The 15,881-nt window shown below is 39.2% G+C and overlaps 1 protein-coding gene across 12 annotated transcripts in view; it reads left to right on the forward strand.

The window, feature by feature from the left end:
- mybpc1 (myosin binding protein C1) overlaps positions 1–15,148 on the forward strand; it is a 29,194-nt gene extending 14,046 nt beyond the window's left edge. For 10 of the 12 annotated variants that reach the window (XM_067490756.1, XM_067490758.1, XM_067490759.1 and 7 more), the window contains 21 exons: positions 1,917–2,083; positions 2,179–2,311; positions 3,967–3,975; positions 4,177–4,301; positions 4,432–4,537; positions 5,125–5,291; positions 5,394–5,559; positions 5,644–5,750; positions 5,840–5,976; positions 6,348–6,507; positions 6,601–6,705; positions 7,127–7,315; positions 7,848–7,982; positions 8,599–8,766; positions 8,889–8,977; positions 9,054–9,249; positions 9,376–9,515; positions 9,662–9,821; positions 10,274–10,410; positions 10,563–10,749; positions 14,315–15,148. In XM_067490756.1, coding sequence (XP_067346857.1) covers positions 1,917–2,083; positions 2,179–2,311; positions 3,967–3,975; positions 4,177–4,301; positions 4,432–4,537; positions 5,125–5,291; positions 5,394–5,559; positions 5,644–5,750; positions 5,840–5,976; positions 6,348–6,507; positions 6,601–6,705; positions 7,127–7,315; positions 7,848–7,982; positions 8,599–8,766; positions 8,889–8,977; positions 9,054–9,249; positions 9,376–9,515; positions 9,662–9,821; positions 10,274–10,410; positions 10,563–10,749; positions 14,315–14,409 — 2,878 coding nt within the window. In that variant the 3' untranslated portion in view covers positions 14,410–15,148. Of the gene's footprint in view, positions 1–1,916; positions 2,084–2,178; positions 2,312–3,966; positions 3,976–4,176; positions 4,302–4,431; positions 4,538–5,124; positions 5,292–5,393; positions 5,560–5,643; positions 5,751–5,839; positions 5,977–6,347; positions 6,508–6,600; positions 6,706–7,126; positions 7,316–7,847; positions 7,983–8,598; positions 8,767–8,888; positions 8,978–9,053; positions 9,250–9,375; positions 9,516–9,661; positions 9,822–10,273; positions 10,411–10,562; positions 10,750–12,339; positions 12,379–14,314 lie in introns of all 12 variants that reach the window. The other 2 variants (XM_067490761.1, XM_067490757.1) reach the window with 2 other exon arrangements.
- The last annotated feature ends 733 nt before the right edge of the window (positions 15,149–15,881 follow it).

Here is a 15,881-nt window from a genome sequence, read left to right on the forward strand (position 1 = left end):
ACTTTGATGCTAGCGAAAACTTTAAAGATCGTGTCTTTTTTATGATTTTTAAACCGATTTATGGATTTTTAATTTTAATGAACATCGAAAACAATTAGTCTCTAAGAGCAGCGTACAGAATCCTAAAATAAATGTATTATGCTTTTTACCTCACTGAGTCTTTTTGCCTCCTATTTGTTCCACTCCCCAACCCCTCTTGGGAGATGCACCTCACAGTTTGAAAACCTCTGTGCTATAACAAACCTAGTGTGGTGACGCAAAATAAACACCATGATGAATATTTAAGTGTGAGCAAAATTAAACCTAGGGAGTTATACTATTCAGCAGCAAAATTATACATTTCTTTATGGCTTCTCTCTTCTTCTCCCCTACATATTCAGAAATCAAAGGTTAGTAGAGAGAAAACCATAGGTTTAAAAATGATTAGACCTTACTGCGGGTGAGTACTGTAATCCTGTAGAGTCCCCAGCATGACGTGTAGCTCAAGGAATGGGACAAGCAAGAGTGTTGGCCTCCTGTAGTACGGTAACACTTCATTTAAAGGCAGCATTCCTAACTGCTCTTTCAGCAATCAGAAATGATGGAAATGGGTCTTGCATCATAAATACTCTGGCATAACTGCTCTTAATCGAGCCATGAAGTCATGATGTCACCTTTATGAGGCAAAGAGCTCCGTTTTGGATCATGAATGATATGCTAATGGGCCATGGAGAAATGATGCTGTAAAATAGTGTTATCACTACACTGTCATTTTATTTAGATATATAGGACAAATACCAATATGTTTACTTCTGCCGTCTTCATAATTGCCTGAAAATACGAGAAATACAAGCAAAGAATGCAATGATATTTCATGTTATTCACCTCCAACCTTTCGGACATTTTGGGAAAATGTCTATGAAAGAAAGTGCTGACTGAATGTTCTGCATATGAACTAATGGATACACTCGTGTCCAGGGTGAAGTGTTTATTAACGTGGATCTCATTGATCTGACATCTACTATAGACACATTCATCACCTCTGAAGTGGTCACTAAAACTAACAACAAACAAAGGGATGGGCCCATTCATAAGAGCAATACAGAAATCATCTTCTGATTCAAAATCTCTGCTGCAGATTATCACTGCATCTGTGCATGCTGCATATCAACATGTTATTACACACAAAAAGGTCCATAACAGCCTCTTGAAGGACACATTTACCTTTGATCTATGTCTGCTCATGTGTGCGATTTTAATCCTACGACACTGATGAAGCCCTTGTATATACCACACTAACAGCATCCAAATTCCCTCTTTAATTCTCCTCTCATATTTCCCCTTCATCCTTCGGTGCACACTATAAATGTTCAGGTTAACAACTGAATATTTATATGCTCAAGGTTGCCATGAAATGAAATCCCGATACCGTATAAAAGAACAAGAAAGACGAATAATCGGTGGTATTCAAACCACTGGCACTGGAATTTATGAAGTACTCTGCTGAGCATAACTCACCCTGATTTTTGTTCCATGGTACCACCTTGAACACTGTGGATGAAATTTTGAGGGAGACACACATAAAATCATGCAGACACAGCTAACCCATATCAGCATCTAAACAAATTAGAGGACAGCTCTGTGTTTGATTTAATGGTGTTGCTAATACCTTTGACTCTAGAGCTGGAGTCAAAACACAGGTAGAGAGCACACCATGCCCATCCCTTTGTGTGACATGTCCTGAGGAACGTTGTTATAACAAAGCTTTATTTCAGTAAACTGTGGTTTAAGTAAAGCTGTGTCCATGAAATGAAAATGGAAATCTGCCTCTAAGCTCCCTTATTGTAGAGGTTAACAAGCAGTTCCTCAGGACATGTTGCAAACACCAGCCTTGGACTCCTTACCTCACATCTTCCCCTGTATCTGGCAACCACCAGGGAGCCAAAACAGCAGGATGATACTCCAGAGGTAGATGTGTGGGAGATCCTGAAGAATGCTCGCCCAGATGAGTATGAAAAGATTGCTTTTATGTACGGTATCACCGATCTGAGGGGTCTGCTGAAGAGGATGAAGAAGATTCCTAAAGAGGAGAAGAAGAGTGAAGGTAAATAAACCCATGTTTGGAGTGAAGCAATGCTCAACAGGTTAGTGCTAATCTATATCTGATCTAATAAATAAGCGAATTTTATCTTTCTAAAGCTTTTGCAAAGAAGCTTGAACCAGCATATCAGGTGGATAAAGGTGGAAAGATCCGTCTGGTGGTTGATCTGGCTGACCCCACTGTTGACCTGAAGTGGTACAAGAATGGACAGGAAATCAGGCCCAGTCCAAAGTATGCAATCTGAATCTTTTATGTCTTCTCCATTTCAACACCACTCAAATGAAAGGTGTTTTACTGAAAAATATCTTTCATTTCTGGCATTTTTTTCTCCTGTATTATGTGTTTTCATTGTCACCTCTCATGAGCACAATGGTTCACATGTTTTACAGTAAATCACAAGCAGATTTGTCTTCCATCCACCACTTAACTAAAGCTACAGTATGTAACTTTTTTCTCTATATTTTTGTTCTGTTCTGAGCTTTATGCTTCCTCGAGCCTGATTCTAAAAAGTTACACATCGTTGCTTTCAGCTCAAAAGCATATACCACACTTTAACAAAGAGCCAAATGGAAACATATTTAGATTAAATTGTAAAATCGTAAAATGGTATTTCTCGTGTCACCTTGCATCACCTTCACAGTTGGATTTAACCGTCTTTATTATGTGCAGCCAGCTGCACTGTGAACCATTGCCAGCTGAAGCCCAGTGAACAAATAACATTCTCTTAACTCTAATGTGGCTCTAATCAGTTTCCACACAGTCTCACACAAACACACACATCCGGAATGCTATGAATTCACTGGGCTTCATAACATTTAAGGCCCCTGAAATACATGCGGGTGTAAACACAGTGTACAATGTCAATTATAGTCTTTAATTGCCATTAACTGGTGTATATGTGTCCTCCTCTGTACAGGAAAAAGGTGGTACCTCCTTCACAGGTCTTTAACCAAGTCTGGCTTTACAACGGATTTAACAACAACAACAAAAAAAAAAAACTCACAGAGATATGAGTAGTTGATTGTGAAGTTCTTTGATTGTGAGGCTGCTGAGCACGCAAACTTTGGCAGCTCGTTCCACCAATGTGGGACCAGTCAGCTAAAGGGTTTTGCTTGGGATCTTTTGAGTCGTGTTGTTACTACGATATGCTGTTTCTTGACAGCGCGCAGTGGGGGGGAGGGATTGTAGACCTGGATGAGGGATTTTAGGTTGGCAGGTGCTGTTGAGTTGACCAGTCAGCCCTGTAGTCGGAGCTTTGAATCTGATGATGCAAGCAGCTACAGGAAGCCAGTGCAAAGATCTGAAGGGTGGTGTGACGTGTGTCCAAGTATTGTTGAATGCAACTAAATGTGTAAAAAAGATCAGACAGAGTATTTTTATCTTTCAGCTCATTGTTTTACTTTTTAGACCTCTGGCGTCACTGGTTAGGTTCAACTATTTTGTTTTAGCAACAAAGCTGTAATAAGCCCATTATAAACGGCAAAACCCTAAACATTATTTAATTATGCTTCCTTATCTAACATGGAACGTTCCAAATAAAATTATTTGATGCCTTCTCTAAACTTTGCTTATACCACAGGCCTACAGGAATACAGTAGATATAGTAGATACTATGCCGAACCTGGAATTAGCTGATGATTCTGTTCAAAGCCATGCAAAGTTAAAGCCATCTGGGAGGTTATTGCTGTTTTCTGTTTTTGGTCTCCTGTGCCATTTTCTCCAAGGCTTTCAGAGGATCCTCTCCTCTGTTGTAACACTATTGTAGACTACATATTGTACCCCACGAGGCATGATGTCTCTCTGTCTGTGTCTGTCTGTCTACCATAATCACTTCCTGTACTCTCCCTGTGCTCCGGCCCCACTCTGGCTCCACTGCTGACCTTTAGTCAAAGGAAGTAAGTCCAATCATCCAGCCAGTTTACACTTTTTCATTCCACAGTTTTGGTGTATAACCCTCTCTCTGTCTTGACCGATTGTTGGTTTTGTGAAGTGCATCTGATACTGTTGATGATATAGTTTTGTATACAATATTGTGAAGATCTGGTTTTATATATACATATATATACATATATATAACTAATGTACTTCCTTTTCAGGTACATTTTTGAGCATAAGGGCACACAAAGGATAATGGTCATCAACAACTGCAACTCAAATGATGATGCAGCCTATTCTGTGGCTGCAGGAGATGAGAAGTGCACCACAGAGCTGTTTGTTAAAGGTACTTTTATTATCTTCTAATCTTTTTGTTCTGTGACTTAGAATGAGCTGCACATGCTCACATATGCTGCTGATTAATTTTCACGCCAATCACTCCCTGTTCAGTTTCTTCCTACTCTCTTGTCTTACAGAGTTGCCAGTAAAAATAGTTAAAGATATTGAGGCTGTGAAGACCACGGTGAACGAGAGAATTGAACTGGAGTGTGAGGTGTCAGAGGCAGGTGCTCAGGTCAAATGGTAAGACTACAAAAGCATTAAAGATTCAGCGTTTCACAAAATATATCTTAATAAAAAAATTTTACTTGCAGATGAGAATAGAGGCTGCCGTTTTATGTTAGAGTAAAAGAAGAGACTGCAGGTTGTCAGAACAAAGGAACAATTTAAAATGTTTAAACTCTTCAGGAAAGCAAAGAAATGTAGAATGATATAAAATTTGTGATAAGATGCACTGGGGCTGTAGAAAATGCAGTCCAGTATTTTTTAAAAATTGCATCAATTACACCAAACTGAAATAAAATTATCGATACTGTTTTTTTTAAAACAAAAGAAAATGTCATACCGCTGTTCAATGTTGCTCGTCATTTACCTATTTACACACACACACTTACATATGCCACGAAAGGTGCTCAGCTGACTCACCGGGAGCAACTTGAGGTTCAGTGTCTTGCCCAAGGACAGATAGCACTACTTCCAGCGCTGACTCTATTACTAAAAGAACAATGATTGATGTTTATGGGCACTGTGTAAAACACTTGTAAGTTGTTTGCTGCTCATTTACCCGTCTAAACATGTCTGAGAATTTAATATGCTTCTTCCTCCTTCAGGATGAAGAACGGTGTTGAAGTTCCAACAGGAGTGCGCTCCAGATACCGCGTTAAGTGTGAGGGAACCAAACACTTCTTAGTGATTGATGATGCCTCTCGAGAGGACACTGGGACTTACTCCATCATGGCCAGTGGTGGCACATCTGAGGCTCGTGTTCAGGTTGACTGTATGTAGCATCATGCCCTTTTCCACCCTATTGCTTTTATGCTTTAAAATAGATTCAGATCAATACCTTGCCCCACTCTTGTTCTTAACTGTAACTCTTTAGTGAAACCACTTAAGATCTACCAGGACCTGCAGGACATGACTGTGCTGCTGGGCCAACCCATTAAGCTGCACTGTGAGATCTATCCAGGGAACGTCCCAGGCCGGTGGTACAGAAACGGACAGCTGATCCAGCCCAATGACCGCATCAACATCCTACAAAGACATAAGTATGGCTACTCTGCTTTGTAAATTAAATACATCAAAAAATAAAAAATAAACTCACACATCTGCTGCATAATTTTGTTTCTCAGGAACCATCGACTTGAAATTGAGACCAGCTCTCTTCATGATGCAGGAGATTATACTTTTGTACCGGAGGGATACTCACAGAGCCTCTCTGCCAAAATCCACATCGTCGGTACACAAACTATGCTTCACTTGATTGGAATATGCTAAATGGTTCTTCGTGTTTTCTATGCTTTTATAATAAACTTTTTTTTTCAACAGACCCTCCAAGAGTGCACTTGGACAGCTTGAACTTCCCAGAAAACACTGTGACAGTTGTGGCAGGAAACAAACTTCGCTTGGAGATCCCAATCAGTGGAGAACCAGCACCCCGGGTGGTGTGGATGAAGGGAGAAAGGGTTAGCATCACCCTTTTGAGTCTGAAAATCATTAATGGGATAAGACTGGCATTTTTCTCTGTTTTCATACAATCAATAAATCACATTTTTTTAAAAACAAACAATTGTCCCAATTAGTCCCATTAGTTTCTTGTAGAAATGTGGTGGGGAAATCCTTCAGATCTAACATTTTCATCTTTTTATAGCAATGTGTAAAATTGTTTTCAGGCCTATACTTCAAAATGTAGGCACATAATCATCATGCACTACCTGTCCTACTTTGCACTCGCATGTCCTGAAACACAAACACTTCTTCTCATAGCACTTCTAAGTCTTGTAAGCTTCTGCAAAATAACTAAATGCAAATGTATTTGTTTGTGTCTTTCGCGCAGGTAATTCTTGAGTCAGGCCACCGTGTCCGAGCTGAAACATACGGCGATCAGACGAGCCTGACGATTGAGGTCACAGAGAGGGAAGACACAGGGAACTACAAGATCGTCCTGCAGAATGAGGCCGGTGAAGCCACAGCCAGCGTCAAAATCAAGGTTGTAGGTAAGGCAGCACAAACCACGTCAATCGAAAGACTATAGGGAGACTGCTAAATGTATTTCTTAAATCTGTAACATGGTTTTGTTTTATCTACAGACATCCCAGATCCTCCAGAGGCTCCTCTGGTCCCAGTGGTGGGTGGTGACTGGTGCTCTATGACTTGGGAACCTCCAAAATATGATGGAGGTTCACCAATTTTAGGTAAGCAGTGGATCAAAAAAGAGGATTAAACTAAGACTGAAATGAATCAACATAACCAAGCAAAAATCAAAAGTCTCCGTATTGAAAAATGAACCAGGTGTTGCTATGATCTTAGGACACATCATGACTCAATACAAACATATAAATAAAAACAGATAACAGCTCCGCAGCTGATCCATCCCTAAATGCTTGATTTCATGACAGCTTTTCTAAATGATTGTTATGCATGTTGCAATGTTTTATGATGTTTTAAATTGCAAGATTACGCTGAATTCCCAGGGGATCTGTTGAATTAATTGTGTCAATTTCAACATCACAGATTCCTGGAGGGACGGACGAATCTTATGTATTACCACAGTTTCAATGTACAGTTCTGTACATGTTGGTTTTAAAGGTTAATCTTTCTGACCCTCCTCTAAAGGTTACTTCATTGAGAGGAAAAAGAAACAGAGCTCCAGATGGATGAGGCTGAACTTTGACCTAATCAAAGAAACATCATTTGAGCCCAAGAAGATGATTGAAGGAGTGCCGTATGAAGTGCGGGTCTTTGCTGTCAATGCAATTGGTGTGTCTAAGCCCAGCGAACCGTCTAAAGCCTTTACTCCCCTCGGTGAGTAGCCCAAATGTCTCCTGGAATATCCAATTAGCAGTCTAAACACTGGCCTTTGAGCTGTCAGTAATCTCTCCAGGGAGGTATTACACGCTTACATAAGGCTTCAGTTTATCTAACAACCCTTTCACAATAATGGACATATTTTCAAAAGAACTGAGACAGTCCATGTGTCATCTGCCCTTAGTACTCAGGCGATGCAGCTGTTCCACCCCATACCCCACAATCCGGAGCATACCGGCTGTGACCTCCACTCGACATGCCAGAGCTTAAGGGGGTTATTAAATATGTCTTTATAATGGCTGCCAAATAATCTGCAGATTAGAGGTTTAGAAGTTAAATATGTTTCAGAATACAGCAATAGATGGCAAGAGCAGGGACAAATTAAATCTGATGGAGAGACTGATAGCTTACCAGCCAGAGAAAGAGGGGCCTTGCTCACATAACAACATTGCCAAATTGGATGTTTCACTTTATTGTTTACATTGTTGGAAAACAGGTGGTAAACTTGATCTCTAACATCTCCTCTCAGCTGTGACCAGCGAACCTACCATGCTAGTTGTAGACGATGTCACCGACACCACAGTGACTGTGAAGTGGCGTCCCCCTGAAACCATTGGAGCTGCTGGTCTGGACGGATACTTAGTGGAGTACTGTGTAGAAGGAAGTAAGTCATCCAAAATAAAACAATCAGAGAACATCAGCAGCACTTCCCAGAATCCATGTGTATGTCAATGTGCTGTTTTAAACAAGTCCGTTACTTGGCTGAATAGGATAGGTACAGTATAAGACGCACAGACAATGTGTCACAGCTTAATAAGTAGGTGCACATTTGGATGAACTGAAAAACGCATATGCTGCCATCTTGTTAGCCAAATGAGGCTGTCCCACAAAAACGTTTACCACTGTGAAACATGGTGAAATAGTATCAGAAAGTTTAGTATTTTAAATGCACAAGAGTCACAAATGAATGACACAATTATCTGTTTGCATATTCTTGAAAATGTACTTTATAAAAAACTTAAATTGCAATTATAAATTGCAAATCAAATTCAATACATAATTTAAAATTGTACTCAGATTACAAACACCTTATTAAACTTATCTCAGAATGACATAGTGTATACAATGTGTATAGGGGCCATGAGTTGTTTGTACAGTACAACTTATTTATTACATAAATCTGAATTTGGACCTGATTTTGAAATTTAAATTTAGATTAATGAACATTCAGTGAGGAATGTTATCAAATTGATTTTTCAACTGAAGGGTTTTCTCCACAGCTGATGATTGGGTAGTATCTAACAAGGAGCTGACTGAAAAGACCAGGTACACCATCACTGGGCTGAGCCCAGGGTGTAAAATTTTAGTTCGAGTCAAGGCCATCAACGCTGCTGGAGCCAGCGCTCCTCGGTCACTTCAGCACTCTATCCTTGTCAAAGAGGTTATTGGTGAGCTAGTCTATATACTCCTATATGTAAAAATCTGTATTTTCTTTTGAGTCAAACATTTATGATAAGACATTTGAAATCCTTTTCTCGGTCTCCACCCTTCTGGTTTACCTCCTCCTCAGAACCACCAAAGATCCGTGTGCCCCGACACTTGAAGCAGACATACACTCGCAGAGTGGGAGAAGCAGTGAACCTTGTGGTGCCATTCATGGTATAGTATTCTGCCAATCATTCAACATTTGCAGGAGTTCAAATGAGAATTCTAAACCCTGTGATGATGTCTGTAGGGAAAACCCAGGCCAAAGGTCACTTGGCTGAAGGAGGGCAAGCCTATAGAACCTACCCACGTCAGCATCCGTAACTCAGACTGTGATAGCATCATCTTCATCCGTAAAGCAGAACGCAGCCACTCTGGGAAGTACGAGATGACAGTGCAGGTTGATAATCATGTCGACAAAGCTATTATTGATATACAAATTGTAGGTGAGTCAAAGGGTGAATGTTTTATATATTCCATATTCTAAAATTAAGAAGAAAATAAAAAAAACTGTAAAGTCTATCAGTTTTAAAGACCAAAGTGTCTCCCTTTTATGTTTTGTTCGCTGTTAGACCTCCCTGGACCTCCACAGTGTGTGACAATTGAAGATGTATGGGGAGGAAATGTGGCTCTAGTCTGGACTCTTCCGAAAGACAACGGCAACGCTCCAATAACAGGCTACACCATTCAAAAAGCAGACAAAAAGACAATGGTAAAAGATGGATTAATACTAATATATAGTAATATATTCACACAATGTATCCACACAGATTCAATGTCTTAATTAAATTAAATTGCCCCCTGGGGACAAATAAAGTGTAGCTGATTTTATAACAAACTCTTGATTCTACTCTTCAGGAATGGTTCACATGCATTGAGCACTACCATCGCACCTGCATCACCATCACAGAGTTGGTGGTTGGGAACGAGTACTTCTTTAGGATCTTCTCAGAGAATATGTGTGGCCTGAGCGAAACTGCCACCCAAACCAAAAAAAGCGCCCTCATTGTCAAAGAAGGTAAACCTGGCTGCGATTTTAGCATGCTTGTGAGTTTATTTGTATGAAGGGGTGAACAGAGGAAAAGGTGCTCTTGACCGATACTTGAGCCAATAACCAGATGTTAACTGGCTTTAAAAACATGGTTTCATGCTTTCAAAGTGAAAACTGTGCAAAGAAATTCCATATCAAAATGTTAATGATGCTGTTCATTTGCTGGCAATTGTTTTCCACAGCTGTTTTCTGAAAGGTACTGTCAGTGATGTTTTCCACCCTCGAGTGAGTCTGTCTCACTTATAATATAACACGGGTTGGGCTATGACTGACAGGCCCTTACGCATTAGTGTCACAGTCTCAGCCCGTGATAACTGAAGAAACATTGTCTTTCCCTCATCACATAGGGAATTCCCCACATGATACCGCTCAGTGCCAGTATCATGCACAGCCCCATTCCTTTACCCTTCGCCCCACAGGTTTACAGGTGAAGACGCAGGAATACAATGACCACGACTTCAAGGAGGCACCAAGGTTCACGCAGCCACTGATCAACACTTTTGCCGTTGCTGGCTACAATACTACTCTGAATTGCAGTGTCCGTGCCAACCCGAGGGTAGGTAGCAGAATGTTTTGAGAAAAAAGTCATCATCAATATTGACAGTAAATTGATCTGAGGATTTAAACCAAGGGATTATACAGCGCCAGCACACTTTATGCTTACAGTAACATGATGATAATACTGATGTTTCCGTTGTTGGCCTGCAGGCTAAAGTGATCTGGATGAAGAATAAAATAATCATCATCGACGACCCACGTTACCGCATGTTTAGCAACCAGGGAGTATGCACTCTGGAGATCAGGAAGCCCAGCCCTTATGATGGTGGCTTGTACACATGCAAGGCCATCAACGACCTGGGAGAAGCCCAAGTGGACTGCAAGCTAGAAGTCAAAGGTCAGTGTGGAACACGAGGCAACTCCCTGAGTACCAGTCTGTATCTGAGTATGGTTTCCCAAAGTTCTTCCTATTTCATATTTTTTTTAACCTTTTCTGCTGTTTATTACTGATTTCTCTGCTGAAATATTTAAGCACCTCTTACCAGGTGAACAAGTTAATAATTTACAATCATTTTTATTAATGATTATACTACACATTAACCAAATCTCTTCTAAGATTAAGCATTCATTTTAAAAGAGTGTAAAGAAGCACGACAACTTTGGGAAAGCAGCTCCCACAGGGTACTGCAGTGTTTAAGCTGTGTGTTGCAGTCTACAGCAGGGCTGACCTCATAGGCGTTGGACTCGTAAGTATCTGGAATAGGTTGCACCAGCTATTCATAAATTCATTAATACATTTGTGTGTAAAGTCCTTCTGCATTCAAAGTGGTCATTTACTAGATTCGGCTGCACTATTAAAACCCAAGGAATGTGTTGGCTTGTTAAGTGTTACTCAGTGGCAAAGAAGCATGTAGGCCTGCTTAAGCAGAACCAGTCAACTATGAAAGCAGGAAGTAAATGTGTTTTGGTGTAAAATAAAAAACTTTAGAGGCCAAACAATATTGTAAATGGTAAATGTATGTCTGACTTTCTTTTATTTATATGTACACATATGTGTTTCAAAGCTCAGTTTGTTAGCCATCGTTTCTGCTCTAGTCCTCACTCCAAAAAGGTCATATTAGCAAACTAACATTATCTATGTCTGTTACCTCAATTAGCTATGCAACAGCTACAGCTGCATATAAATAGAGAAATATACAGTAACAGCTCATGTCTGGTTTCAGATTAGGCAACAAATGAACAGAGCAAGACATAACATAAGCAGAAAAACATACTTGTCTGCAATAATTAAAAGGTAAGAAAAGAGAAGAACAGGCTAAGACAAAATCGAAAATCAGGCAGGAATCCAATAATACAATCCAATAAATGAAACCACCGATGGTGGAAAAATGTGGGTAAGGGTTCAATAGACAACAGAGTTATGAGTATAGAAAAATGGTAATGCGCAGATGGGAATCAGGTGTGTAATGGAAAGGTGACCAGAGTGACCAGAATCCTGGGTTGCAGCAGACCAGGTGGCGGTGGCCGTGACATCTATACTAAGTTTGAACTTATGGACATCTGGTGCAACTGACACATGATCTGAACACCATTTATGACATAATAATAAGACGTTCGTGTGTGTGCATTTCATACTGTATCTGGTGACACTTCTTGTACAGGTTTATCCCCCGTGTTCTCACACAACTCTATCCAGTTCAGTTCATCCTGCCATCTTGTTCATCATCACAACACACCACTTCAACACACAGTCTGTCCCCGGTCACACCTCCGTAGGCATAACAAATAGAGCTGTGATGTTTTTGTGTTTTATTATTCAATGTCTCCATCTTAAACTGTTCTGCATAGATTCCAGTGTCTCCTTTATGCCACACAGTTAACTCCTCATATAAAAGAGTTCAGTAATAACTCAACAAATTTCCCCGGTGCATACATATAACTCCATGTAAACATTATGTTAACCCCTCTTCTCTTCTCTCTCCCCCAGTCCAAACTCAAGAATTGTGAATGTATGTTCTCATAGAAGGTAAGCTTTCATATGGTTTTGGCATATGAAGCTTATGTCATTCATTATGCATCTTTCAGCCAGTCTTTGTAACCTCGCTTTTCTCATTCGGTGGGACTGTAGAAGCTTTCCATTTCCACGAAAGCAGGACCCAGAGAAAAAAAACATGTGAAATTGAGCTTCAGTAAAACATGATTTGCATGCCAGCTTTTGCTAAGTGATTTCCCGAGATCCCCTTATTTGGCTGACTTTAACAACCCAGCTTTGAATAGTTTATTTGATACCGTAGCCATTTAAAGAAAACCTGTCATGTAACTTGAGCCACAGAAAAGGTGAGTGACATAAGTAAAAGGTTTTGCAAACGTTCTAACCTTTGCCAAGAAGTCCAGAGCAACATTTGTTGAAACTGAGTTTTATTATATATTGACATGTTTGCATATGTTTGTTTTTTTGATGGCTGATGTTGATTAAAATTACACAGGATCAAGAGAATGAAATTAACACTGAATAGTTTCCATGTTGTGTTTGGATCTGCCTGATCAATGGTTTATGCATCATGTGGGATTGTCCTGCTCTAAGCTTTTGCTTGTTGCAGATGACTAAAGATATTATTTGTTAATATGAGTTTTAATTTTTTTTGGCAAACTCTTGACATGCATAGAAGATAACTGAATCAACTAGCTTTAGTTCTGCAAGTCTGAGTTGATTTAATTTCTGTTCTGTGTCTCTTCTACACACTAATTATAGGCAAGGTTTGATTATATAGTGTCAGCGTGCATGCTATAAATATATTTTGAACAAATCAGAAGTGTTCATTTTTGTTCTAGCAGCATGGCATTATTGATGGCAATGTGGGATGGTTACTCATTCAACCACGTATGTCCAAAATTTGCAACTATCGGCTGGATTTTCCTGGAATTTGGTGTAGGTGCTTACGGTTCACAGAAGATGAATTTAGTGACCCCCTGACATTTCATCTAGCACTGTGTTTCATTTATCCAACAAAATATTTTAAAAGACGAAAGATTATTTTTAGGCAATGTATCCCGAGGTGATCATCAGACTTTCACCACCACAGGACAGGCGAGTACTATCTGTATCTGTAAGTCTTTAGATTTGGTACAGACATTTCTGGTTTATGACTAAAAACCAGCAAAACTAATGATATTGCCATTAGCTTCAGCTATACTTGAATTTATGTACTTAGGTTCATGGACGATGCGCTGAATGGGCCTATGGGCATGGGCCCAGTGTCCTAAGATGTCAGAGGGGCCCCTGGATGAGAGATTCTGAGTGTTAATATTTCTTGTTTGAAAGAGACAGAGCTCAGTTTAAAAATAAAAAATGACCGTTGATTCAAAATGATCTGAAAGAGACCGAAAGAGTGAAAACAACTAAAAATAGACCACAGACAGAAAAACAGACAGAAATTACAAAGAACTTGACATGACAGGTTCACTTGTAGCAAATGTGTGTCTCTTTCAATCTGAGGGTCCCCTGTAGTGCAGGGGGCTTTTGCCTTACTTGTCAGTGCCCAGGAGCCCATTTACTTTTCATCCTTCCATGCTTAAACTTATGTCTAATTATCTAGTGTTGGCATGTTAAGACACATAAGATAATGAACAAGGGACATGATGCTACTTCTGTACCTGTTAATCAAAGGTTGCTAGCATTCTAAAGGTAGCATCTGTCAGGAAAAACAGTGCAGTAAGACAATAATGACCTAATGTATACACAGCACAGTAGTATGGAAATGTCACATGCAGATATAGAAACTAGAGTCTTCACTGTGTACATGAGCTATGACTACTTTTGCTTTCCCCAGCATTAGAAACACCTGTCCCCTCTTCTTTGATGTCACTTTGTCTCCTTCCTCTTTCTCTTCTTTTTTCTTCGCTTCTGCGTCTGTGCCTTTCAATAATAATATAAGACAGATTTTGCTCTTTTCCTCCTCCAGGAGGGTTCACCTTCTACGAACTCATGCAGCGAGGAGTGCCCCTGCACCTGATTGACAAGTACATGAACGAGGCAAAAATTGTAGAGCAAAAGTAAAATTGGACAGACTGCAATGAGACACTTTAGTTTTGCAGACGACTGCCATCGCTAGTGATCTTTTTCTCTCGCCTGCGGAGGTCAGCGGCCTAAGGGTGGATGGCAAGGGTGTGGAGAAGGGTGTTCTGGTCTGTGGTGTGGCATGATGTGTGCAGGTTTAGAGCTTGTTACCATAGGAACAAAATCAGTTCACTTGTTTTTCGCACAGTTGTTTTTGAAAGACTTTTTGTCAGCTCAGATGCATGTTGGCAGTGTTTTTGGTTCCAGGTTTGATAAATAAATTCATTTTGTGTGTAAAAAAACATATACAAAGCACATATAGCACAAACAGTGGTGAACAGTATTTACATGTGGATTTCTGTTGGGAGTGTTTGTTGAAGGTGATAATTTATTTCTGGGGTCTGCAAGGGGGTCAAGGGAATGTATAAACAAAGGTTTGGTGTTTGTATAGTGTTGCAGAGTTTCTAAATGGCACGAAAAGTAAAAATAGATTGGTGTAATGTTAGATACAGTAAATGAATGTATTGACTCCTCTTCTGGCGCTAATTCACATTAATATTTGTTCCTTTCACTTTTTTCTGTGTGGGTTATTCATGTCTAATAAGTCAGAAATTGTAGAGGTTTACATACAGCCCATATACTGCATGATACATGATTTTTGATTTCATATTGGACTTGAGGCCTTGAACTTTGTAATTATAACACATGGATAACAATAAAAAGTAAATGTGAAAAATGATACTGTTTGCTGTTATGAGTGGTCCACCTCATTATTTACATTATAGAATTAGACAAAGGCTATTACCTTATTAAATCCCAGTTATTTGGGCCATCCACAGTATAACAAGCACAGTGAAGAGTACATACATACATTTTAAAAATGATTGCATGTGTTGCTTTTGATAAGTAGAATTTACAAATCTAGTGCAGAAAATTATAGTATAAGATTTACAGTAGTTAATAAAAACATAAGGATTAGGGATCATTTCCCTTCATCATTTACTGACAGGTGTTTAATCAATAAAAATAATCTTATTTCAGTATTTGTATTCGTATTTTTTTTTATGAGAATCTGCAAGGTAATTAGTAACTTAAGCTGTAAAATAAATAAATAGTAATTGTTGTTTATCTTAATTTAATAATTTTATCTTATTTTGGTGAACATATCTATTGTTGCGAGTTAAAGAGTTTGTGTCCCTCAGTGTTTTTAATTATAAAATAATTTAACCTTGTTTAAACCTTACCTAAAATCCTTATCTTAAAAATAAAAATGGAGTCTGATATAACGTAAAGCTGATAAATATATCGCTTAGAAATATATATTTTGCCCCTGAACATTCAATTTTATTCTCTTATTAAATTTTTTGTTTGTTTTATTTTTTACATTACATATCTTATCGTCAACGTACGTCAACCAACGTATTTGTTTTCGATAAAGAAAGAAACGGTACACCGCCATATTATTCCTTTCC

The sequence above is a fragment of the Channa argus genome, chromosome 21 (genome assembly GCF_033026475.1).
Source record: "Channa argus isolate prfri chromosome 21, Channa argus male v1.0, whole genome shotgun sequence".
NCBI classification, from domain to species: domain Eukaryota; kingdom Metazoa; phylum Chordata; class Actinopteri; order Anabantiformes; family Channidae; genus Channa; species Channa argus.